The following is a 25,468-nucleotide window of genomic DNA, read 5'->3' on the forward strand; positions in this document are numbered from 1 at the left end:
AGTTCATCATGCTGACTGTCTGTTAAAATACAAATGATATGACTTTTTTTTTTTTTAAATATTTTTGTACGATTCTTACCTGCCATTCTCTCCCCTTACCCTTACCTTTGCACATCAGCTAGTTAAATTAGTGGAACAGAGAGAACTAACCAGAGAGAGAACCAAGTCTTTTACTGCTCCACTGACAGTTAATCACACAGGGACAAGAGGGAGAGATACCCTGTGGTCTGTCAGACCCCAGAAAACATACTCAACACATGGCAAACAAAGTAGGCGGAGCTAGCACTCAAATGTAGGAATCCAAGGTGTGGGCTGCACTGCCAAGCTCTTAAGCCCTTAAACTGGTTTTTAAAAGATATTTAAAACATTAACGTATCAAATATCAAAACAGAAAGGAATTTATCCACACATATTCATTTACATATAGTGATGCCATAGATGTGAAGGTTGGGGTGTCAGAAAGTAGTTAAATTGGGGTATCTTAGCTCCATCACGTGGATGGCTAGAAAACACTTCCATATACCCCCAGTTGAAATGTGAAATTACTCATTCACGTAGATTAAATGACATTATATCACAGTTAAGTATAAGCAGCATAGGACAGTGCAGGACAAATAAAAAGTGAACTGACCTAAATGTTGGCCTGTAGGCTGTGATGGGTCAGTGGATGGGCTTGAATGCGATGTTTTCGTCTGATTCTCCTGAACGCGTCTGAGGAACTGTTTCACCTCACTGTCGTACCTCCACCACTCAGGCACAATCCTCACCGCCGCCTTCAGCTTAGGCTCCTTGGTCTTAGGGTTATTACACTGTGGGTACAGCAGTCCAGAGAGCCAGTAATCAAAATACTGTGATCTTTTCCTCTAATAATAGCAAACCACTTTCCCTAAGTTTGAGGTGACTGTCCAAAGCATTACTTGATTTCTAGGGCTATCAAAGCAACATGTGTTTGGATGCAGGAGAAGTGTCCTCTTGCCTGTTGTTCTGAGTACAGACCATATTCGTAAGGCATAAGTGTACACTACACATACATTCAGTTTATGTTCAATGAAGAGATGCCATTTTCATAGAGGACATCCACAAAACCTAGATTCAGTGGCACACTGAGCAAAATCGTGAAGTTGGTACATTAAGAATCATCTAAAGTGCTAAAGGTCTAGGGAGCTTTGTAGCCACTGAGTATACGTAACGTGAGAACCTAATTTAAATAGTCTGAAACACAGGGTGATGTGTGACAGACAGGTTAGGAAACAGACAATAAGAACAGACACATGCAGTTCCTATAGCAGTTAGGGCTTTTGCTTGTTTTTTTAAGATCAGACTTCTTCACTGGTAAACTGCACACATTTCTCAGTGAACTGAACAGCATGAGATCAAACATAGCCTCTCACATTTCTGGTCGCTATGGACAACCTGTCAGTCAATCAACCAACTGCCTGACGAACCGGTAAATCATGCTGCATATTACCAAAAATCACTTACCTTTTCACAATGATTCCAACCCAGTCCAGCACCAAATGGTTCAACTTATTAAACTCCATAACAAGCAAATTCTACTGGAAAAATAAAACACCGCGAATAAATCTGGCCACATTACAGAAACACAAAACTCAAGGAGGATTAGAAGCCCCAAACTTCCAAAATTACTATCTGGCAAATCAGCCACAATATATCACCAATTGGATTTACACAAACCAGCAGAACAACTCATGGTTAGAAATAGAACAACCAGAATGTAAAGAAATATCAATATCCGACCTCCCATTTCTCAGCAACAAGATAAAACACCATAACTGCTTTAATAACACAGTAATTTCAACAACTCTGACAGCCTGGTGGAAAATGAACAAAATCTTCAAATCTGAAACGAAACCCTGTAAATATACTCCAATTTGGCACAACCCTGACTTTCTACTCAACAAGACACCATTTATCTTCAACACATTGAAACAAAGGGGTATCACGCACCTCCACCATCTTTTCCAGAATAACATATTCATCACTTTTCAACATTTGGTCCAAAACTACGACATAGGGAAAGAACAATATCTTCAATACCTCCAATTAAAGTCTATTTTAAAATCCAAAATCAGTTTATCAAATAACAACTTACTACCTCTCCCACTTGTAGAAGAAATAAAAAAAAAAAAAAAACAACCAGAAAAAATTCTTTCAAAATTATACAAACTAATATCCACCACAGACTCAACAATCTCCATTCCAATTAAAGCGTGGGAAAAAGACCTATCACTTACATCTGATACTGAATTCTGGACCCAAATCTGCAGAAACACCTTCACAATGACAAAAAACACCAACCTACAACTCATACAGTACAAGGTAATACACAGAGTACACATCACTCAGCACAGGATGTACAAAATGGGACTCGCAGACTATGACATATGCTCACACTGCTCACTAAACATCCCAGATAATTATCTCCACTCAACCTGGCTATGCCCTCCAACTCAACATTTCTGTCAACAAGTCATTGACAAAATTTCTCTTATTATGAGCTGTAGCATTCCAATATCACCATCCCTCTGTCTACTCGGAGATCTCTCAGTAATTAAACCACCAATCCAGAACCCAAAAACTATACTCATCGCCCTAACTATCGCCAAGAAAACAACCCTCCTAAACTGGAAAACTATGAATACATTAAGCATCACACAATGGTTAAACCTCCTCAAAGATTATATATCCATGGAACAAATTTAATCCCAGCATCAAATCTCACACTTCGAAAACATTTGGGGTTCTTTTATGAGTTCACTAGACTTCCCTATTAACTAACTCCACCAACACCAACACCAACCCAAACACACTCACTCACACACACACACGCACACACACACACACACACATTACAATCCCTCTACGAAATCTTACTTCCTCCCTTTCATCATCTTGCACTCGGATCTCGTACCTCCCACATCCACACATATACTTCCCCATTACTTCCACACAACCCATTGTATGCAATACTTGGTCTTGTCTTGTCTTGTTATGTCTGTCTGTCTGTCTGTCTGTCCGTCCACCTGCTTGGTTTTGTCATGTCCCATTATGGACCGTGATGTCAGTCTGTTAGTCTGTTTGTCTGTCTGTCTGCCTACTTAGTCTTGTCATGTCTTTTCATGCTTGTGTTTTTATGTGCCTGTCTGTCCTTTCGCTTGTTGTTGTTATGTCTCATCATTCCTCTTTCTGTAGGTCTGTCCTGTCTGTCCGTCTGTCTGTCTATCTGTCTATCACAGGGCGACTCCACTGAACGTACTGAATTTTCACTTGTTTAAAATAAATAAATAAAGTTGTCCTCCGAAGAGGGGGGTGGTGGAGAGCCAAAAAAAAAAAAAAAAATCAACCTACCCCCCGACAAATCAATCATTCATGCTGCACCAATCACATGGTTTCGCCACAATGGCTCATGAATTATTAATACCACTGACCAGGTCGATGGTCTTGGCGGTGGCTTTGGAGGTGTCTTCACGCCACATTTCACACCACAGCCAGATCAGATCAGTTTCTTTGCCTTTCTTCTTAAGGGGTTGTTTCCTAATACCTAAATTTTAACCAACTAAACATGTTGTTTTTGGGGTTATTATTTGTCATTAGTAGCTGAGGTTTCTTTTAGGCCTCAGCAGTTTGAGCCTAAATCAAGTGACAGCATTTTTTCTGTCTTGACAGCCATTAAGGACTTTGAGAAAGCCCGGGAACAGAATGAAAATGACCGTCAGATAAAGGAGGGGTTGGAGAGAGCACAGCGACTCCTCAAACAGTCCCAGACAAGGGATTACTACAATATCTTAGGCGTGAAGAGGTGAGATCTCTCTAGATGGTTGGTGGATATGCCCTTAAAAAAGCCCCGCGGTGTTTCCTGCCATGGGCCCGGGGTACGCCCATGCTCATGTATCATCTCTGAACATATGTGGGTGCTGAAAAGTGCTGATTTGGCTGAAGTTACCTTCATGTTGTTTTCCATGCTTTGGTTAGTAGTGGCTTAGTCCTGGGATTGCACTGTGGACATACGCAACATTCAGATCATTTCTGATGAATGCCCTCGATATTCTTGTGATTATAGAACTGCCCAAAAGAAGGAAATCATCAAAGCTTACAGGAAGTTGGCACAGCAGTGGCATCCAGACAATTTCCAAGACCCGGAAGACAAGAAAAAAGCTGAGAAGAAGTTCATTGATATTGCCCAGGCCAAAGAGGTGCTCACTGATCCAGGTAAACTGTTCTCCATGATCTGGCTCAAACTGGAGTCGCTTTGTTGTAGAGATGTAAAAATCATACGCTGATAGCCGTAAACTGAACCTACTTTATTTATTTAGTAATATCTCCCAATTCTAGACGTGAATCTCCCGAAATATGTTCTCTCTGATTCATTAAACTTCCATCGGCTAGCCTCAACAGCATTATCACACAGACGCTGAATAAAAACAGTCTAACGTGTCCAATCATAGCTTTCTGCTTTAAGTGTAACCTGAACTGCCTCGTGCCTCCACAGAGATGAGGAGTAAATTTGACCAGGGAGAAGATCCTCTGGACCCCGAGAGTCAGCAGGGAGGAGGACACCCCCACTTCAGAGGCGGCTGGGAGAACTTCCAGGGCTTCAACCCTTTCGGCTCAGGACCGTTCCGCTTCAAATTCAGCTACAACTGAAGCTATGTGTCAACCCCCCCCCCCCCCCCCCCCCCCCCAAAAAAACACCTAAACTTAACCAAGTGTCTGAATCTGACACCGATGACCCCTCTGAGTTCCCACTCAAACGTTGTTGTCTGACAACATAACGGTGAAGACCCTGGGGGAGTCCCTTCTCTGCAGATAAGATGTCTGTGTTTTCAGGCAGTAATCTCTGTGCTTGGAAATAGCTGTACTCAGAAGTTTCTCATCACGATTGGGAGTGTGGGATTCGTTTGAGAATTCCCACTACATCTTCGTTTTGTAGTGTCTGCTCTAACCTCTTTTTGGCCATTCCAAGTACTAATGTGTACATACTGTTGGATTTTCTTGTGATTTTACAAGTAAACGAACCGGAGCAAAAGCGCGCTTGGCGAAAAGCTTTATTTGGTGGTGGTGGAACCCGGCAGCAAGTCAGCTTGCGATGAAGCTTAACTCAGAGAACTGTTACCGTGATCGGCCTTTTATACCATGAAGCAAACAGACAATAGGTGTACAACATTGCTTGATGCAAATCAGAATCTAGGTGTTCATGCTAAATTCCCCTTTTGTCTGTGATGGCTGCCATTTGCCCATTACCGGTTGTATTTTGCTCTTGGCTCCAACTGTAACGTGGCGCCAAAGGTGTGAGGCTTTCTTTGTATCTATGGTAATAAGACCATCAGGTTAAACAGTTCTCCTATCATGAACCATGTCTGTTCAGATGTCACTATAATCTTACAATACATGACTCCTATTTTTCTATGAATTAAATCATTCTTAATTGTAAATAAATGAGAAAAATAAAAGATTCTATTTATGCTTCTTTAAATAGTGGGGGTGTTTTTTTTATTATTTTTTTTTAGGTCTTAACAAGTCTCCAAACATTCCATCATTCCTGATGAGATCTGAATTATTATTATTATTGTTATTATTATTTATGTAGTAGTAGTAGTAGTAGTAGTAGTAGTATCATCATCATTAGGGGTCTAAACTGAAGTACATACCTCCTGTAGCCTGGTGGGGTGTTGTTTAGGGGTGGTTTGGTAAATCCTTGGTAACTGCAGCAGGGCTCCAGACAAACTGTTTTCAGAGGAATTCCAGAATCGTCCTGAGATGCTGCATCAGCCGTCCCGAATGTGAAAACTCACTGGTGCAAAAAGACAATTGCCTTTGCTTACATAAATGTTATATTTATTTCTCAGTTGAAAGACTTGTGTTACTATTAGCCATGACCATCAGCCATTTTAAAAACTGACTATGTATTTTTGAATCTGTAGTTATGGACAATCATGTGTTCCATGTACTGGTAAGATAACACACTTACACAGGCAACAATAAGTATATTCTATTATCTGAAGGTTCATTGCAGTATAATTATGTACAAAATTCATGAAGGATTCGCAAGACAAAGAAAAAAGATGGAATTCAATCAATCCATGATACTTTTGTGAATCTGTGGCATAAGGGATTAGGGTTTAGGATTTCCTTGAAAACCATAATCCAAAAATGTGACAACTGCATTTTTAAATTCCATATCAGTAAACGGTCATCTCATCAGACATGGCCATAGTGAGAAAACGCAACTGTTATTTTCTGTTCCTCACTGTATACAAACTTTCAAGTTCAACCAAGTCAGCCCCTGCAACACTTTTATTTAGTCAGGTTCACAAATGTTTACTTTATTATATGGATCCTCCGATCCATAATATCTTTTTGCCTAAAAGGACCAGTTCGCCAGTGAATACAGTTACATGTTATACACTATGAAGTCTGTCCAAAACCTTATACATCACAGAAGCACAGGCTGTCATAAATTTTGTCATTTTCTGGGGACCCTAATCAAAATTCCACCCCATGTTTTAACTAATCAAACTCATTCCCCACATATGCCGCTCTCCCTGGTTCACCCTCAGACACAGGTTTAAGAGAACGGGTCATTTCTATCCATTTCCCCCTCAGTCTATCTCTCTCTCTGTCAAATGAATACTGATGATGAAATTGAGTTATGAAGAGACTAATGCCCTGAGGAAAATGCACTTCAGAGTGAATGACAGACAGAGACTCCTGAAATACAGAAGACAGAACCTCCTCTCTCAGAACCAGACTCCACAAAATGCTTCATAAACTGAAGTGGGTGAATTTGTGTTACAATGTAGAGAAGTTGTATGTCCCATAGACCTCTAGGGGGAGGATTGCCCACACTTGAAGAAAAGAAAACATAAACCAATCCGAAACCTTCACCTAAAACTCCACCCTCTGTCACACCTGGAAATAAGGAAGTAAAATCCAAGGCAAAGCTCAGGGTGTAGGTCCAGATCCGACAAACCAATTTTTCTATCAATGATGAAATAAAATTAATTTAATTGTTGGCAAGCCGACCAAAACTGAAGGGATCACAAAGTTTACAGCTCAGAATGGAGGTCAGCAGGAGGCAGAAATTCTTGTGAGCTCCAAGGATTTTTTTTTTCCCCAGAGCTGAACATCTGAAAGTGAAAGTTCAGGTGTAATTCCATAAGTCGTCGTGGAAGTGGAACTTGTATAATATGGCGTCTAAATCGTTGATGTCTGAAGAGGATTTCTCCTGTCCTGTGTGCTGTGACATTTTCAGGGATCCTGTTGTCCTGTCATGTAGTCACAGTGTGTGTAAAGTTTGTATACAGCAGTTCTGGCAAAAACAGGATTCGAAGAACTGTCCAGTTTGCAGGAGAAGATCCTCAAAAGAATTCCCTCCTCCAAACTTGGCTCTAAAGAACCTGTGTGAGACTTTCTTACAGGAGAGAAGTCAGAGAACTTCAGCAGAGTCTGAGGAGTTGTGCAGTCAACACAGAGAGAAACTCAAACTCTTCTGTGTGGATGATAAACAGCTTGTGTGTGTAGTGTGTCGGGACTCAAATAAACACACAAACCACAAATTCAAACCAGTAGATGAAGCTGCACTTGACAGAAGGGTGAGAAAACAATTCAGTAAAATATTAATGTTTAGATTAATTAAAGACCATAGCAGCTTTTTGCCATGTGTTTAATCTTAAATTTCCTCAAATAAAATATACTTTAAATTCTGCAGAAGCTGGCAAAATTGTGTAGGTTACCTTGCCAGTTTGCATGGCACAATGAAACAAACTAAATCTCTGTGTCAAAATGCTGTTTCTCTGTTTAAAATAATATTAATATTTCAGTGTGTGGTGTGGTACATGTATTTTGTGTTAAATACAGTAATTAGTAGTCATTATATGCAGACTGTTAGTAGTAATTAATTAGTGGTTATTAATTACAGACTGTGGGGTCAGTCTATGTCAAAGCTGTTTTATGTAGCAGTGAAAGGTCAGATACAGTCTATGTGTGTCTGTGATCTTCACAGACCAGGGGCCTGTACTATGAAGCGGGATTTGGGGGTTAGCGAGGTAACTTCAGATTTAATCCTGGGTTTTCAATGTCATGATAGGGGTTCACTTTTTACTGGGGTACATTGCTATGATAACTTCTGCTGCACACCTAACCTGCTCCAGATCAGGCTGGTCCTCTTGGAAAATGGTGTTACTATTCTAGGAAAATCCTATGGACCTTGGTGTGCGGGACATTGAATTTACCCTGTTTAAGAAGCGTTTGAAAGATTTAAACTAAATATAGACTATACCTGTGTTTTTGGCAGTTTAGATCTATTTTTTCACTGTGATCATCCAAAATTACTCGGGACAGATATGCAAACTTTGCAAATAGAAAAATGGGTACTAATGTACAGATTAATATCTTTGACGTTATGTTATATTTTGTGTTCAGTAAGATGTATAGTAATATTAACTATATAATTCAGCTCCTGGTCATTCTTGGCAAATCCCACATCCACAGATCGAAATGGTCTGGCTCCAAACCCTGCTTTAATCGGTTTGGTGTTCAACTCAAACAGTGTGGAACTTTAATCGAATATGTGAAGAGCACAAAAGCTACAAAGACTTTCAATATTTTAAAGGAAGTACATTTTAACTCTAAAAGGACTCATAATGAATGGACTTTGGACTCCTCTGGCTAGTACAATGTTGCTCTTTACTGTTTTTCTTTTATGATAGGGTTAGGGTTAGTTCTTATACTTCTTTGTTGTGAATAAGGGGGGGGGTCACCTTGGTGTGTGGATAGTGAGAGGGTCTCTTAGGAAGGTCAGAGTTTTCAGAGACAAACAACACAGTGACTTGATGAGTTTGTTGTGTTCCCAGGCCATTTGCCCATGCAGTGAATAAAACAGTACTTTTATGAAAAAGCAGGTAGACAATAACTCAAGTTGACTACGTGATCTATAAATAATGTAGACACTATGATGTGTGCTGTTGTATCTTACTGTTGTACCTCTCCATGTTTGCGACTGGTCGTCTGGTGCCAACACCTCCAGGTCTTAGTGAACGTGTTCATAGTGGGAAAACCTGGGTTGACTTAAGGAGCTGATTACCACTGTCGTGACATTGCTTATCCGTGACTGCAGTTGTTAGGGTTTGTCAGGCCAGCTAATGAAAAGACTGAATCTGAGTCTGTTGAACTTGGTTCATAGTATACGCCTCTGGTCAGTTCAGTAAAGTCTTGTCTGTGTAGTTTCTAATGGACGAGTCAGTGTGTCAGACCCACACTCACACACACACACACACACACACACACACACACACACACACACACACACACACACACACACACACACACAGACTGTCGGTAATATCTCACTTCCCTCCAGGAGGAACTGAAGACTGCACTGAAACCTTTACAGGAGAAACTGAAGATCTTTGAAAAAGTGAAACAAACTTGTGATCAAACAGCAGAGCACATTAAGGTGAGAATAATTAGTAATGAAAACAATACAGTCATTAAACACTAAACAATAACTGTGAGATATTACTCACTGTCATGAGTACAGAGCACTATGGTAATTGTGTATTTGTCTGTTTGTCATTTTAGAGTCAGGCCAAACACACAGAGAGACAGATTAAGGAGGAGTTTGAGAAACTTCACCAGTTTTTACGAGATGAAGAGGCAGCCAGGATAGCTGCAGTGAGGGAGGAAGAGGAGCAGAAGAGTCAGATGATGAAGGAGAAGATTGAGGAGATGAGTAGAGAGATATCACGTCTTTCAGACTCAATCAGAGCCTTAGAAGAGGAGATGAAAGCTGAAGACATCTCATTCCTGAAGGTAAATTACCACAATATACACAATTCAAATACATTCAATTCAAGTATGTTTGTGTCTCAGGTTATGGCAGACAGGAGGATACTTCCAGTTTTTATAAGTCTGCCCCTTCCCCAATCATTTCATGCATAACCCCCACAAAGGGACACAAACCATCACATGTCCCCTCCAAAACACCACTTGCCAAGAATGTACATTTCTATAAATGTGTGTAAGGTGTTCTATAGAAGACCATGGTGGCCAGTTCATCTTGATGTGTTTTATTTAGTGATGTCTGTCTCTTCCAGAAATTATTAGAATTCGTTGATTCTTTGACTCAGTTAATGTTTTTGAGGGGGTGTTGCATTCTCAGTGTGTGTTTGTATTGTTTTAGTGTCTCACAGAGAAAGAAAAGTGAATCCTGCTTTTGGGGTTTCTGTGTTTCTGAACTGAACATTGGTATAGTGTTTACCTTCATTTTTTGCAGTCTAAATCAAACATTCTTCATTGTTCATTTTCTTATTCCCCATAGACAGCAGTAGTAGACATTGTCAGAAGATCAAACAGATCATTTACAGATTCTTATTGAAACAGTTTACTCCTTCCTTACTGTGAGGGTATGTGTTTGTCAGAGAGGAATCTAAAAGACATCCGAATTCTTTCCTACCAACTGCATTCTGGTCCTCAGTTAGGGAAATGTAGATTGTCCATAAATACATGTCTTATACATTGTAGAGGATTTTTTTTTTTTTTAACAGCAAATGATATTCTCTCTGTTTCACCAGTTTGACTGAATTTGAGTGTTTGGGTTTAAACCAAATGAACATCCCTCCCTCAGTCTCTCCTCTACTCCTCTATCACAGCAGTCACCTCCTTCCTGCACCTCTCTCTCTCTCTGCTTTTAACGCCTCCTTCATTTTCTCTCCCAGTCTGACCAGTTCCCTCTGACAGTTGTCACGCTGGTGGTGTGGTGCAGGACCCAAGTGCAAAGACACGATGATATAGGTGAAAAAACGGAGGACTTTACTGGAACTGAAGATGAAAATACAGGTGTAGAAAAGGAACAAAACCAATAACAAAAAGGTGCAGCGTAACAGTGTGCTCTAAAACACAAACAACAATAGACAAAGTACAAGGCAAACACTAGGACTTAAATAGAAGGAGAACTAAACAGGGCAAAACAGGATTGGATAAAATTAACAAGGTAATAATTGGACAAACAGGTACAGGTGAGGGGCGGAGACAGACAGAGAACAGGAGCACAAAGACATGTCAAACCAAAGTCCAAAATGGCGGTGCAGGTTGTGACAACAGTAGTCATTTCTCCAAGTTTTACCAGTTCTGTCTCTAAATGGGAAAATGATCTTTTATCAGACTGAAGGTGTTTTGTGTCATCAGGTGCTCTGTCTCTATCCCTGATTTCTGTAGTGCAATGTAGGAATTTGTCTCATGTTAAAATGGCAAAATTTATTCCTGGTCAGGAGCTGATGTTGAGCAGGACTTGTATGTTTTACCTCTCTCTCTCTCACTCTCTCTCTCTCTCTCTCTCTCTCTCTCTCTCTGTCACACACACACTTTCTCTCTCTCATAAATATTCATTAGATGTCTTATCATTCTGCTTTGTCTCCTCTCACAGAACTTTGAGGACACAAAGAAAAGGTAAAGCAGTCACCTCTTAACTCTCTGTTTATCTGTGATACCAAAGCCACAGCAGCACTGACTCCTGAATGTTATTCCAGAGCCCAGTGCACAGTGCAGGATCCACACATGCTTTCAGGAGCACTGATCCATGTGGCAAAGCACCTGGGCAACCTGAAGTTCAGAGTGTGGGAGAAGATGCAGGAGATTGTTGAGTACAGTGAGTGTTGCAGCTGGAGAACAGCACAATAACTGTCACTGTGTTGAAATGAATGGAGCTGATGTGTTTGGATTCAACACACTGAGACATGAGACTATGAAGAGAGAAAAGACACTGAGAGAAATGTTTTGGGGACAGACAGTGAGTCTGTAGACTCTGTAAAGTTGGTCGTCATTAGAGACAGACAGTGAGTCTGTAGAGTGTGTAAAGTTGGTCCTCATTAGAGACAGCAGTGTTAATGAACTTGTGGTTTTGGTTTGTAGAGGATTTTATCTGCAGTGAAGAAGAATAAAGAATTAAAAAAAAGATTTGAACAGATTTTACACAGTTCAATCGATTTAATGTGGTTGTAAGTTATACACTGAGCCATAACTCAAGGAAAATGTTCAGAGAGAGAAATGTTCAGAAAGAGGGTTTTATTTTGAGAGAAAAATCACAGAGGAATGGACAGTAGCAGTAGAAAAAACCTGAAGCTTAAATAAAACAATGATGATTTTTAAATTAACACTGTTCAGTTTTACTAACATTTGATAACAGTTTACTCTGTTTGACTGACATCCATTGCTGCAAAATTTTATATTTTTAACTTACATTTGTTTATTTACATTTATTCATTTAGCTTTGATTTGTAAGGCGTGTGTGTGTGTGTGCGCATACGCATGTGTACATGTTTTAGTGTTGTGAAATAAAAGAGTAAAATATTCAGTACAGGTGTTTTATAAATGAGAAAAGAGAATGAGCTCAGTTACACTAACAACATGTTTTCTCTTTATGTTCACTCTTCATTTTCATACAAACACATTCTGCCTGTTACAGGGACATTGGCTTTTTCTAAAGGGATGTAGAGACTTAGAGCTTCTGGAATTATGACACAGTTCAAATGAAAATGTGTTTCATCTCTCCCACTGTCTCTGTTCTCTCTCTTCAGCTCCTGTCATTCTGGACCCCAACACTGCACATCCACGACTCATCCTGTCTGAGGATCTGACCAGTGTGAGATACAGTGTTAGACAGCAGGTTCCTGATAATCCAGAGAGATTTGACTCACATGTATTTGTCCTGGGCTCTGAGGGTTTTAACTCAGGGACACACTGCTGGGATGTTGATGTTGAGAATCGTACAATATGGCTTTTGGGTGTAATCACAGAGTCAGTCCAGAGGAAGGGAGAAGAAGTCTGGGGTGGAATATGGACTGTGTTTTATCATGATGGGAAATATCGGTCACGGTCCCCAGAGTCAAACACTCTCCTCACATTCAATAAGAAACTCCAGAGGATCAGAGTCCAGCTGGACTGGGACACAGGAAAGCTGTCATTCTCTGACCCTCTAACCAACACACACATACACACTTTCACACACACTTTTACTCAGAGAATGTTTCCTGTATTTTTAAATGGTAGTAATCTTCCCCTGAGGATCTTACCAGTGCAGTGTAGTGTGAGAGTGGAACAGCCCAGTTAGAGCTGATACTGTCTCTGAATGAACTCACATCACACACACATCATTATGTTCAACTCATCATAACAGACATTATACAGATAGATCACTTCACAATTACATCACAACTTTCCTACTTATAACTGTCATTTTATAAATATCACTCTTTTAAGGTGGAATAAAAATGGTGAACTGATTATGGTGAGAAAATGGTGAGCTGTACTCATACAGTTTGGTCATGTGTGACACTGCCACATGAAATGTGTTTTTAAATGAAATACATATTTATCACATCACTGTAAAGAAATGGTTTAAAGTTAAAACCTTACATGGTTAAACCTTTCCTGGGTGCTAACGTATTGAATCGCGTATGTTTTGCAACTTGTAGTAAATGTCATGTTTTGTACGGGGACCTAAATGCATTTGTTTTACTATAATGGAACTGTCCTTTTAAGAACCAAGGGGCGGAGCTTCAGGGGCAGGAAGTGGAGGAAAAGCTTCTCCTGGAGGGAGAGGAAGGAGAGAGAGGAAGGAGAAAGGAGGCCCAAAGAAGAACACATGGCAGTGTGAGAGAGGAGGACCAGTGTTTGGTGTGTTTGGGAGAGAGTCCACTAGATCTCACTACATCACTTAAGCCCCAAACATATTCCAGTACAGCCATGTCAGAGAACTGCAGCCCTGTCAATAAAAAGCCAAGAGGGTCTAAAAGTGGAGATTTCATCAGAGCTCTTGGAGAAACTTGGAATCAGTCCTGCACGTGCCAGTGAGATCCAGCTGTGTGTGTTTTTTTTTTTTTTTCTTATTTTTGCAGTTCATTGCCAAGGACTTGTTCTTTTTGGTTAATCATTTTGTTTGGTTTTGGTTTGTTTATTTTTGCATTCTGGACTGGTTTTGGACTTTGGAGGAACTGAGGAGGGGAATGTAAATATAGTATGTATTTTTTGCTTGTTGGTATTGGTTGTGCTTGTTTCTTGGTATTGTCTGTGTGGGGTGGAATTGGATTTAATCCCTCATGCATTTTTGACACTGAAAGACTGAGACACAAAAACAGGAAAAGAAAAAGGTGTGAATGATGAATAAACTGTTCATTGACACAGGTCAATCCATACATGTTGTTGCACTAGTTTGAACATAAATATTTTCAGTATTTTTAAAAGGGTCCTGGTTTTTTGATAGGGAGATGGTTTCTCTTTCTGACACAACAATGAGGTATCAGCTGTTTGTCTGATATGATGTTTTCCAGCTGAAAAGTCTTCACTTTTATTAAAATAGACACTTCCCTTCTGAGATTCTGTATTATTTTGATGGTACAATAAATGTGGTGATGGATCCTTAACTAAGTTTGTGTGAGTGTCTGAAGAGCGCAAACCTGTCAACACTATCATGTGTAATATTAAGTAATAGTAAGTTTAGTGGTTGAGCTTGTGTTTGACACCACAGGGCCCCTGTGAGCCATTAGTCAGGAGAACAGAGAGGGGGCGGGGCCACACAGAGCCCCTGAATCCCCTTTAACCTGACTCACATTACACAATTATTACAAATTTAACAATATACACACAAATATTTCAGATATTAGCTCATCATTTTTACGTAAAATCGTGGTCCAATATATGTATATATATTCACCTGTAACTAAACAACACTGGTCACCACTCATTTCTTCCCTATAGTTAGAGACCCTTGGTATGAGCTGTTCTCTGTGTGTGATATTTAGGGTTTGGGTCACAGTTCTGTACCTCATTATCTCCACTAGAGGGAGAAGAACTGACCCAACCAGCTCTGAGGACTTCATACAAGTACATACATGTCACAGTGAATACTAGTGACTCTCCTTTTCACACAGTGTAGGATGAACTCCAAACAGTGTTTAGATTGTTGTGACAGTGATGTCATTGTCTCCTAACATGAAATTCAAACCAAGACACACTGAAGTTCCTACTTAGTATGTATCAGTGTACAAGTACAGCATTCATATGTGTATTAAAAAATAAGCTTTTTGTGGTGTTTAATTTTTGACCCAGTTGGTAATTTGATGACTATGATATTTTCTTTAACTAGTTTTGTAGATAGCTGATCCCACGTGATAAGTGACAGAGACAGAGACATTTTTATCAGCATAAAAAAGACCATAATTGTGGTTGGAGATTCTCTACATGACAGAGACCGTTTGATAGGAAAACCCAACCCCACTCAACATCACTCAACCCACTCCTCAATGATGAACTTCACACTATTCATCAACATTTTTATGTAAAATCCTTTTGTCTGGTTTTCTGAATGAACTCACTGTACTGAACAATCTCTTGCATCTTCTCCCACACTCTGAACTTCAGGTTGCCCAGGTGCTTTGCCACATGGATCAGTGCTCCTGAAAGCATGTGTGGATCCTGCAGTGTGTACTGGGCTCTGGAATAACATTCAACATTAACTGTGGGTTTGACTTCACAAACACAGAGAAGACAGAGACAAGAGAACGATGTCTTACCTTTCCACTCTTCTGTTAAAGAGGAGAACACTTCATCACCTCATCAGTCACATCTAACATGTCTTTGATTATACATGATGAAAAGAGATATGAGATGAAGTGGTGTCATGTCTAAGGAGGATTTTGTCTAAAAGGACCAGTTCACCAGTGAACACAGTCACATGTTACACACTATGAAGTCTTTCCAAAACCTTACAGATTACAGAGGCACAGGCTGTCATAAATTTGTGTTACACTGTAGAGAAGCTGTGTGTCCCATAGACCTCTAGGGGGAGGATTACCTACACTGATGTGGATCTTTAAGAACAGGAAACATGAACCAATCACAAACCTTCACCTTAAGCTCCACCCTCTGTCACACCTGGAAATAAGGAAATAAAACTCAGTGCATCAGTCCAGTTACAAACGGATATCTTCACCAAAGAAAACAAAAACAAAACAAGCCAAAAAACTCCTCTATTTGAAATGGAAAGCTAACCAAGATTAAAGGATTCTCAAACAGGGGGCAGGACTTCTTGTGAGTTCCAAGCTTTTTTTTTTCATAACTGAACTGAAAGTGAAAGTTCAGTTGTAATTAAATGAGTAATCGTAGAAGTGGAACTTGTATAAAATGGCTTCTAAAGCGTTGATGTCTGAAGAGGATTTCTCCTGTCCCGTGTGCTGTGACATCTTCAGGGATCCTGTTGTCCTGTCATGTAGTCACAGTGTGTGTAAAGTTTGTCTGCAGCAGTTCTGGGAAAAACAAGATTCAAAGACCTGTCCAGTTTGCAGGAGAAGATCCTCAAAAGATAACCCTCCTCTAAACTTGGCTCTAAAGAATCTGTGTGAGTCTTTCTTACAGGAGAGAAGTCAGGGAACTTCAGCAGAGTCTGAGGAATTGTGCAGTCAACACAGAGAGAAACTCAAACTCTTCTGTGTGAATGATAAACAGCTTGTGTGTTTGGTGTGTCGGGACTCAAATAAACACACAAACCACAAATTCAAACCAGTAGATGAAGCTGCACTTGACAGAAAGGTAAGAAAACAATTCATTAAAATATTCATGTTTTCAATTAATTGAAGACCACAGCAGCTTTTTACACATGTGTAATCTTAAGTTTCCTCTGATAAAATATCCTTTAAATTCTGCAGAAGCTGGCAAAATTGTGTGGGTTACCTTGCCAGTTTGTATGGCACAATGAAACAAACAAAATCTATATGTCAAAATGCTGTTTCTCTGTTTAAAATGTTACATTTCAGTGTGTGGTGAGGTACATGTATTTTGTGATGAATACAGTAATTAGTAATCATTAATTACAGACTGTAGGGTCAGTCTATATCAAAACTGTTTTATGTAGCAGTGAAAGGTCAGATACAGTCTCTGTGTGTCTGTCATCCTGTGTCTGTGATCTTCACAGACCAGGGTCAGGTACTATGAAGCAGGATTTTGTGGTTAGCGAGGTAACTTCAGATTTAACCCTGGATTTTCAGTGTCATGACAGGGGGTCACTTTTTATTGGGGTACATTGCCATGATAACTTCTGCTGCACACCTAACCTGCTCCAGATCAGGCTGTGTTCAAGATAGCAGATCAAAACGTTTAAAGGCCCCGCCTACTGACTGATCAGTCCCCTCGGAAAATGACGTTACCATTCCTGGAAAATCCTGTGGACTTTGGTGCGTGGGACATTGAATTTACCCTGTTGAAGAAGTGTTTGAAATATTTAAGTTAAATTTAGACTATACCCGTGTTTTGGCAATTCAGAGAAATAGTACTTCATCTATTTTTCCACTGTGATCATTCAAATTTACTCGGGACAGATATGCAAAACTTTATAAATAGAAAAATGGGTACTAATGTACAGATTAATGTCTTTGATGTTACGTTATATTTTTTGTTCCGTGAGATGTATAGTAATATTAACTATATAATTCAGCTCCTGATCATTCTTGGCAAATCCCATGTCCACAGATTGAAATGGTCTGGCTCCAAACCCTGCTTTAATCTGGTTGGTGTTAAACTCAAACAGTATGGAACTTTAATCTAATATGTGAAGAACACAAAAGCTACAAAGACTTTCAATATTTTAAAGGAAATATATATTATTTAAACTCTAAAAGGACTCATAATGAATGGACTTTGGACTCCTCTGGCTAGTACAATGTTGCTCTTTACTGTTTTTTTTAATGATAGGGTTAGGGTTAGTTCTTAGACTTCTTTGTTGTGAATAAAAGGTGGGGGGGGTGGCATCTTGGTGTGCGGATAGTGAGAGGGTCTCTTAGGAAGGTCAGAGTTTTCAGAGACAAACAAAACCCTTTGGCTTTCCTTGACCAGCATCTGTATGAAGGATATAGATTCTCTGTGGAGGGAGTTGGTTATCTTTGTTGGCTCCTGGAGTCGTATGTTGTCAGTGCGACACATCGAAGTCTCACATTAACAATCCTGCAGACTGTATGCATTGGCTTGCGTTTTTTTTTTTTTTTTTTTTGCAACAGTCATATTTATGCTCTGGGTTATGTGGAGAACATAAGCAAGAACATGGTCATCCACACAATTCACAACGTGTCTGTTGGTCTAACACAGTGACTTGATGCGTTTGTTGTGTTCCCAGGCCATTTGCCCACGCAGTCAATGAAACAGTACTTTTTATGAAAGAGCAGGTAGACAATAACTCAAGTTGACTATGTGATCTATAAATAATATAAACACTATGATGTGTGCTGTTGTATCTTACTGTTGTACCTCTCCATGTTTGCGACTGGTCGTCTGGTGCCAACACCTCCAGGTCTTAGTGAACGTGTTCATAGTGGGAAAACCTGGGTTGACTTAAGCAGTTGATGACCACTGTCATGACATTGCTTATCCGTGACTGCAGTTGTTAGGGTTTGTCAGGCCAGCTAATGAAAAGACTGAATCTGAGTCTGTTGAACTTGGTTCATAGTATACGCCTCTGGTCAGTTCAGTAAAGTCTTGGCTGTGTAGTTTCTCGTGGACAGGTCAGTGTGTCAGACACACACACACACACACACACACACACACACACATACACACAGACTGTCTGTAATGATGTATCACTTCCCTCCAGGAGGAACTGAAGACAGCACTGAAACCCTTACAGGAGAAACTGAAGATCTTTGAAAAAGTCAAACAAACTTGTGATCAAACAGCAGAGCACATTAAGGTGAGAATAATTAGTAATGAAAACAATACAGTCATTAAACAATAACTGTGAGATATTACTTACTGTCATGAGTACAGTGCACTATGGTAATTGTGTATTTTTCTGTTTGTCATTTTAGAGTCAGGCCAAACACACAGAGAGACAGATTAAGGAGGAGTTTGAGAAACTTCACCAGTTTTTACGAGATGAAGAGGCAGCCAGGATAGCTGCAGTGAGGGAGGAAGAGGAGCAGAAGAGTCAGATGATGAAGGAGAAGATTGAGGAGATGAGTAGAGACATATCACGTCTTTCAGACTCAATCAGAGACATAGAAGAGGAGATGAAAGCTGAAGACATCTCATTCCTGAAGGTAAATCACCACAATATACAACAATTCAAATAAATTCAATTCAAGTATGTTTGTGTCTCAGGTTATGGCAGACAGGAGGATACTTCCAGTTTTTATAAGTGTGCCCCTTCCCCAATCATTTCATGCAAAACCCACACAAAGGTACACAAACCATCACATGTCCCCTCCAAAACACTAGTTGCCAACAATGAGTGTACATTTATAGAAATGTGTGTAGAGTGTTCTATAGAAGACCATCGTGGCCAGTTCATCTTGATCAGTTTTATTTAGTGATGTCTGGTTCTTTCAGAAATGATTAGAATTCATTGATTCAAATTTTTTGGAGTAGATGTTGCATTCTCAGTGTGTGTTTGTATTGTTTTAGTGTCTCACAGTGAAAGAGAAGTGAATCCTGCTTTTGGGCTTTCTGTGTTTCTGAACATTAGTATAGTGTTTACCTTCATTTTTTGCAGTCTGAATCAAACATTCTTCATTGTTCATTTTCTTATTCCCCATAGACAGCAGTAGTAGACATTGTCAAAAGATCAAACAGATCATTTACACATTCTTATTGAAACAGTTTACTCCATCCTTACCGTGAGGGTATGTGTTTGTCAGAGAGGAATCTAAATGACATCAGAATTCTTTCCTACCAACTGCATTCTGGTACTCAGTTAGGGAAATGTAGATTGTCCATAAATACATGTTTTATACATTGTAAAGGATTTTGTTTCGAATTTTTAACACCAAATGATATTCCCTCTGTTCCACCAGTTTGACTGAATTTGAGTGTTTGGGTTTAAACCAAATGAACATCCCTCCCTCAGTCTCTCCTCTACTCCTCTATCACAGCAGTCACTTCCTTCCTGCACCTCTCTCTCTCTCCTTTTAACGCCTCCTTCATTTTCTCTCCCAGTCTGACCAGTTCCCTTTCACAGTTGTCCCAGTCTTGCTGCAGCTGGTTGAGTTGGTGTTGGTTTTTCTCTTGTTCCTTTGTCATTAGAGATTTACTGTGTAGAGAAATGTGTTTATGTCTTGTGTGTCTCATATGAGACAAACATTTCTGTAAGTTTTACCAGTTCTGTCTCTAATTGGGAAAATAGTCTTTTATCAGACTGAAGGTGTTTTGTGCCATCAGGTGCTCTGTCTCTATCTCTGATTTCTGTAGTGCAATGTAGGCATTTCTCTCATGTTAAAATTTGTTCCTTTTCAGGAGCTGATGTTGAGCAGGACTTGTATGTTTTACCCCCCCCCCCCCTCTCTATTTAATCATAAACATTCATTAGATATCTTCTGATCATTCTGTTTTGTCTCCTTTCACAGAACTTTGAGGACACAAAGAAAAGGTAAAGCAGTCACCTCTTAACTCTCTGTTTATCTGTGATACCAAAGCCACAGCAGCACTGACTCCTGAATGTTATTCCAGAGCCCAGTGCACAGTGCAGGATCCACACATGCTTTCAGGAGCACTGATCCATGTGGCAAAGCACCTGGGCAACCTGAAGTTCAGAGTGTGGGAGAAGATGCAGGAGATTGTTGAGTACAGTGAGTGTTGCAGCTGGAGAACAGCACAATAACTGTCACTCTGTTGAAATGAATGGAGCTGATGTGTATGGATTCAACACACTGAGACATTAAAAAAAGACAGTGAGAGAAATGTTTTGTGGACAGACAGTGAGTGTGTAGAGTCTGTAAAGTTGGTCCTCATTAGAGACAGCAGTGTTAATGAACTTGTGGTTTTGGTTTGTAGAGAATTTGAATTTGGCAGCAAAAAAGAAATAAAAAACCAAACAGATTTGAACTGATTTTAGACAGTTGAATCGATTTAATGTGGTTGTATGTGACACACTGAGCCCTAAATTAAGGAAAATGTTCAGAGAGAGAAATGTTCAGCCAAAGGTTTTTATTCTGACAGAAAAATCACGGACGAATGGGCAGCAGCAGTAGAAAAAAACCTGAAGCTTAAATAAAACAATGATAAAGTTTAAATTAACACTGTACAGTTTTTGTAACATTTGACACCAGTTTACTCTATTTGACTGACATCCATTGCCACTAAATTTTATATTTTTAACTTACATTTGTTTATTTACATTTAGTCATTTAGCTTTGATTTTTAAGGCATTTACACGATGCTGTGTGTGTGTGTGTGTTGTTACGTTCCCCCTTTTTGTCCAGGGCGTAAGGGAATGTAACAATAAATAAATGTATAAATTAAATAAGTGAATGTCCCAAGTACACCACAATACAACAAAAATCAACTTTGAAAAAGGTAATAATTGGATTTGTTATCAAACTTAAATGAAGACAGGAAGCGTCAACCAGAACAAAACAAAGAGACTTCAGGAGGGGGAAAGGCCAAAACAATAAACAAAACAGACTAGCCATCTGGAGTGGAATCTGACTTACCTAAAGGTAAAAAGAAAGCAAAATTAACAACACAAACCATCCTCACCCCCCTCATTAACCAGAAGAAAACCAGGAGAAAACGGTTTAAAACAAAAAGGCACCCAACCTCCCTATGAGGCTTCCCACGCTATGTACAAAGCTATTTACAAATCTATATACAATACAAAAAAAAGAAACACATGACAGACAAGAAGCAAATAAAGCAAACAACTAATTATCAACCACTATCATCATCATCATCATCATCATCATCATCATCATCATCATCACCACCACCACCACCACCACCACCACCACCACCACAACCAACAACAGTCTTAGTCAGGAGAAGGAACAAAAGGTCTCTAGTGAAGAGGACAGGCTTGTTTATATCCCCTGGCCCCATTTTCTCTCAGCCAATGGGAGTACAGAACGATAAACAGGCCCGCCCCCGTTTCCATGGAGCTTAACGACCTGTTAACAGGAAAGAGGGAGGAGTGGAGAGAAAGAGAGAGGACACAACACAGTACAACAACAACAAATATACAACTCCCAGACAACAGTAAACAAATCAAACACGAAATAAATACATAAATACGTTTTAGGTCGTAACAGAGTGTAGGTTTTAGTGTTGTAAAATAAAAGAGTAAAATATTCAGTACAGGTGAATGAGAGAAGAGAATGATCTCAGTTACACTAACAACATGCTTTCTCTTTGTGTTGACTCTTTATTTTCATACAAACACATTCTGTCTGTTACAGTGACATTGGCTTTTTCTAAAGGGATGTAGAGACTTAGAGTTTCTGGAATTATGACACAGTTCAAATGAAAATGTGTTTCATCTCTCCCACTGTCTCTGTTCTCTCTCTTCAGCTCCTGTCATTCTGGACCCCAACACTGCACAACCACAACTCATCCTGTCTGAGGATCTGACCAGTGTGAGATACAGTGTTAGACAGCAGCTTCCTGATAACCCAGAGAGATTTGATTCAGGTGTATTTGTCCTGGGCTCTGAGGGTTTTAACTCAGGGACACACTGCTGGGATGTTGATGTTGAGAATAGTACATTATGGTGTTTGGGTGTAATCCCAGAGTCAGTCCACAGGAAGGGAGTAGGAGCTTGGGGTGAAATATGGACTGTGAGTTATTATAATGAGAAATATCAGTCACAGTCCCCAGGACCGTCAGGCACTCACCTCACATTCAATAAGAAACTCCAGAGGATCAGAGTCCAGCTGGACTGGGACACAGGAAAGCTGTCATTCTCTGACCCTCTAACCAACACACACATACACACTTTCACACACACTTTTACTCAGAGAATGTTTCCATTGTTCTTTAATGGTTATAATCTTCCTCCTCTGAGGATCTTACCAGTGCAGTGTAGTGTGAGAGTGGAACAGCACAGTTAGAGCTGATACTGTCTCTGAATGAACTCACATCACATACACATCATTATGTTCAACTCATCATAACAGACATTATACAGTTAGATCACATCACAATTACATCACAACTTTCCTATTCATAACTGTCATTTTCTAAATATCACTCATTTGAAGGTGGAGGGAAAAAGTTAACTGATTACTGACTGTAGTGGGACACATTATACCTTGTATTTTGTGGTGTTTTAGATGGCATTCTGTTCCATGGGTTGTTTCATACACAGACTTAGTATTATTTGCTTCAAATTTAAGCATTGCCAACATATAGAGCAACAATATACTGACCAGAGACGTCATTATAGAGATTAGACCGAAACCTTTTTAGATTTGAAAAACATCACATCTGAGTTGTGAATCAGAAATGAAGAATTGTAATCACACAGTTTGTTCATGTGTGACACTGCCACATGAAATGTGTTTTTAAATGAAATACATATTTATCACATCACTGTAAAGAAATGGTTTAAAGTTAAAACCTTACATGGTTAAATCTTTCCTGGGTGCTAATGTATTGAATCGCGTATGTTTTGCGACTTGTAGTAAATGTCACGTTTTGTACGGGGACCGAAATGCATTTGTTTTACTGTAAGAGAACTGTCCTTTTAAGAACCAAGGGGCGGAGTTTCAGGGGCAGGAAGTGGAGGAAAAGCTTCTCCTGGAGGGAGAGGAAGGAGAAAGGATAAAAAAAAAAAAGACTTTTTATATATGATGGAAAGAGATACGAGATGTAGTGGTGTCTTATTTCAGGAGGATTTTGTCTAAAAGGACCAGTTCGCCAGTGAATATGGCGACATGTTACACACCAACAACTATGAAGTCTTTCCAAAACCTTATAGGTGTTGACAGAGAAAATGGTCTGTGAAAAATTTTGTCATTTTCTGGGGATCTTAACCAAAATTCAAACCCATCCATAAAATAAATCAAACTCATTCTTTACTTTAACCGCTCTCTGGTTCACCTTCACACACAGGTTTAAGAGGATGGGTTATCTCTATTCAGTTACTTTGTAGTCTATATCATTCTCTATCAAATTAATATTGATGATAAAATAGAGTAACAAAGGGACTAATGCCCCGAACAAAATACACCAGGGTGAATAACAGACAGAAAACAGAGACTCCTTAATTACAGAAGACAGAAGCTCCTCTTTCAGAACCGGACTCCACAAAAAGTTGCTGTTGTTGTTGTCAAACAGCTCAGGGCAAACAATGTTATTTAAAAAAGAAGACTGACCCTTCCCAGTCATTCATAGGTAGTAAACACACTGGATACTGTACCATGAGCAGTAAAGTGTAATCCATCCATCCATCCATCTTCTGCTGCTTATCCTGGACCGGGTCGCAGTGGCAGCAGGCTGAGGAGGGTAGACCACACATCCCTTTCCCCGGCTACATCCACCAGCTCCTCCTGGGGGATCCCAAAGCTTTCCCAGGCCAGCCGAGATATATAATTCTCCCAGCGTGTCCTGGGTCTGCCCCGGGGTCTCCTCCCAGCTGGTCGTGCCCAGAACACCTCCACAGGGAGGCGCCCAGGAGGCATCCTGACTAGGCACCCGAACCACCTCAACTGGCTCCTTTCAATGTGGAGGAGCAGCGGCTCTACTCCGAGCTCCTCCCAGGTGTCTGAGCTCCTCACCCTATAGTAAAGTGTAATTTTAAAGCAAAATCAAAGCCCAGGTTATGAGATGTGATGTGTTGCATGATTATGTCTGATCTTATATATAAGCTCTAAGTCAATTATAATATTAAAGGGACGGTTTTGTGATTCTTCTTTCATGTCTTCTATGGTCAGTGTGTTACAGTGATGTATCCTGTAAATCTGGGTCTCTCTAACATATCAGCAGAGTGTTTCTGTTGGCCCTGAAAACAGCAACAGCAGTCAAACATAATTCACAGACAGTTACACAATTCACAGACTAACCCATGCACACCGCCAGCCCAAACCAACATCTCACCTTTGGACCATAACAACTCCTCTATGAGAACAGTTCACCATATCAAACATTTACCACTGTAATAAAACACAATGTACATATTTCTGGTTTTTCAAACATCCTTTATTTTCCATGAAACTGTTGAAATGACGTAACAGACCAGAGTCAGTGGATCAAACTCCAGTGCAAAACAATTATAGCATGTATTTCCTGAGAAAATAAAAATCAATTTCCTTAACAAGGCATGTGACATATGACATCACGATCACAGAGAGAGGAGATGATGGATCCCCACTGACAGACAGCACATGACACAAGACAGGAGTTATGATACAACTTAGTGTGTTGCATTTAATAGCAGTTCTGTTATTACAGTACTTGGGCTTTTGTTATGCCTAAAGAAAAGGTTTTGATTGTCCATTTTAGGTTGTAATTAAATAATTGATGGAAGGCTCACCAAAGCCACTAAACAGCAGACAAGAAAGACTGTCTATCTGAGCGTGATATTCCTCTGAGTAGATAATTATTCTTTCCATTGGATAAACCTCTTCTTTAATGGACCCTTGACTTCTCCTTTAATAGTCTAATAGATTCACATATAGATTATAGATTATTATAGATTCAT

General features: G+C 39.8%; 3 protein-coding genes across 7 annotated transcripts in view; all 3 read left to right on the forward strand.

Annotated features, from left to right (window-relative positions):
- Positions 1–4,665, forward strand: part of LOC115822637 (dnaJ homolog subfamily C member 3-like) — a 35,766-nt gene extending 31,101 nt beyond the window's left edge. Inside the window, exons 5-7 of the mRNA XM_030786547.1 lie at positions 3,688–3,820; positions 4,082–4,230; positions 4,511–4,665. Coding sequence (XP_030642407.1) covers positions 3,688–3,820; positions 4,082–4,230; positions 4,511–4,665 — 437 coding nt within the window. The remainder of the gene's footprint in view (positions 1–3,687; positions 3,821–4,081; positions 4,231–4,510) is intronic.
- A 2,543-nt stretch (positions 4,666–7,208) lies between these two features.
- LOC115822472 (tripartite motif-containing protein 35-like) lies at positions 7,209–13,126 on the forward strand. 5 transcript variants are annotated; one of them, XM_030786337.1, is made up of 6 exons: positions 7,209–7,613; positions 9,380–9,475; positions 9,601–9,878; positions 10,163–10,179; positions 11,561–11,665; positions 12,594–13,126. In XM_030786337.1, the coding sequence occupies exons 1-6, from the start codon at positions 7,209–7,211 to the stop codon at positions 13,124–13,126; spliced, it is 1,434 nt and encodes a 477-aa protein (XP_030642197.1). The 5 variants fall into 5 exon arrangements, with proteins under 5 accessions (XP_030642197.1, XP_030642196.1, XP_030642199.1 ...); XM_030786336.1 differs by lacking the exon at positions 10,163–10,179 and adding an exon at positions 11,065–11,078 and having other exon boundaries at positions 9,601–9,874; positions 11,554–11,665; XM_030786339.1 differs by lacking the exon at positions 10,163–10,179 and adding an exon at positions 11,444–11,466 and having other exon boundaries at positions 9,601–9,831; positions 11,547–11,665.
- A 3,071-nt stretch (positions 13,127–16,197) lies between these two features.
- Positions 16,198–22,877, forward strand: LOC115822474 (tripartite motif-containing protein 35-like). The gene is made up of 6 exons (XM_030786341.1): positions 16,198–16,602; positions 18,653–18,748; positions 18,867–19,097; positions 20,400–20,422; positions 20,503–20,621; positions 22,339–22,877. Exons 1-6 carry the CDS (start codon positions 16,198–16,200, stop codon positions 22,875–22,877), a joined length of 1,413 nt encoding a protein of 470 aa, XP_030642201.1.
- Positions 22,878–25,468: the final 2,591 nt, after the last annotated feature.

The sequence above is a fragment of the Chanos chanos genome, chromosome 10, assembly GCF_902362185.1.
Source record: "Chanos chanos chromosome 10, fChaCha1.1, whole genome shotgun sequence".
Lineage (NCBI taxonomy): Eukaryota > Metazoa > Chordata > Actinopteri > Gonorynchiformes > Chanidae > Chanos > Chanos chanos.

Bases quoted from the DNA above. Each gene is read 5' to 3' on its own strand.
- LOC115822472 (XM_030786337.1), top strand. From the start codon at position 7,209: ATGGCGTCTAAATCGTTGATGTCTGAAGAGGATTTCTCCTGTCCTGTG. The intron at 7,614-9,379 runs GTGAGAAAACAA...ACTTCCCTCCAG, and splicing joins AAGCTGCACTTGACAGAAGG to GAGGAACTGAAGACTGCACT. The intron at 9,476-9,600 runs GTGAGAATAATT...TTGTCATTTTAG, and splicing joins AAACAGCAGAGCACATTAAG to AGTCAGGCCAAACACACAGA.
- LOC115822474 (XM_030786341.1), top strand. From the start codon at position 16,198: ATGGCTTCTAAAGCGTTGATGTCTGAAGAGGATTTCTCCTGTCCCGTG. The intron at 16,603-18,652 runs GTAAGAAAACAA...ACTTCCCTCCAG, and splicing joins AAGCTGCACTTGACAGAAAG to GAGGAACTGAAGACAGCACT. The intron at 20,423-20,502 runs GTAAAGCAGTCA...ATGTTATTCCAG, and splicing joins TTTGAGGACACAAAGAAAAG to AGCCCAGTGCACAGTGCAGG.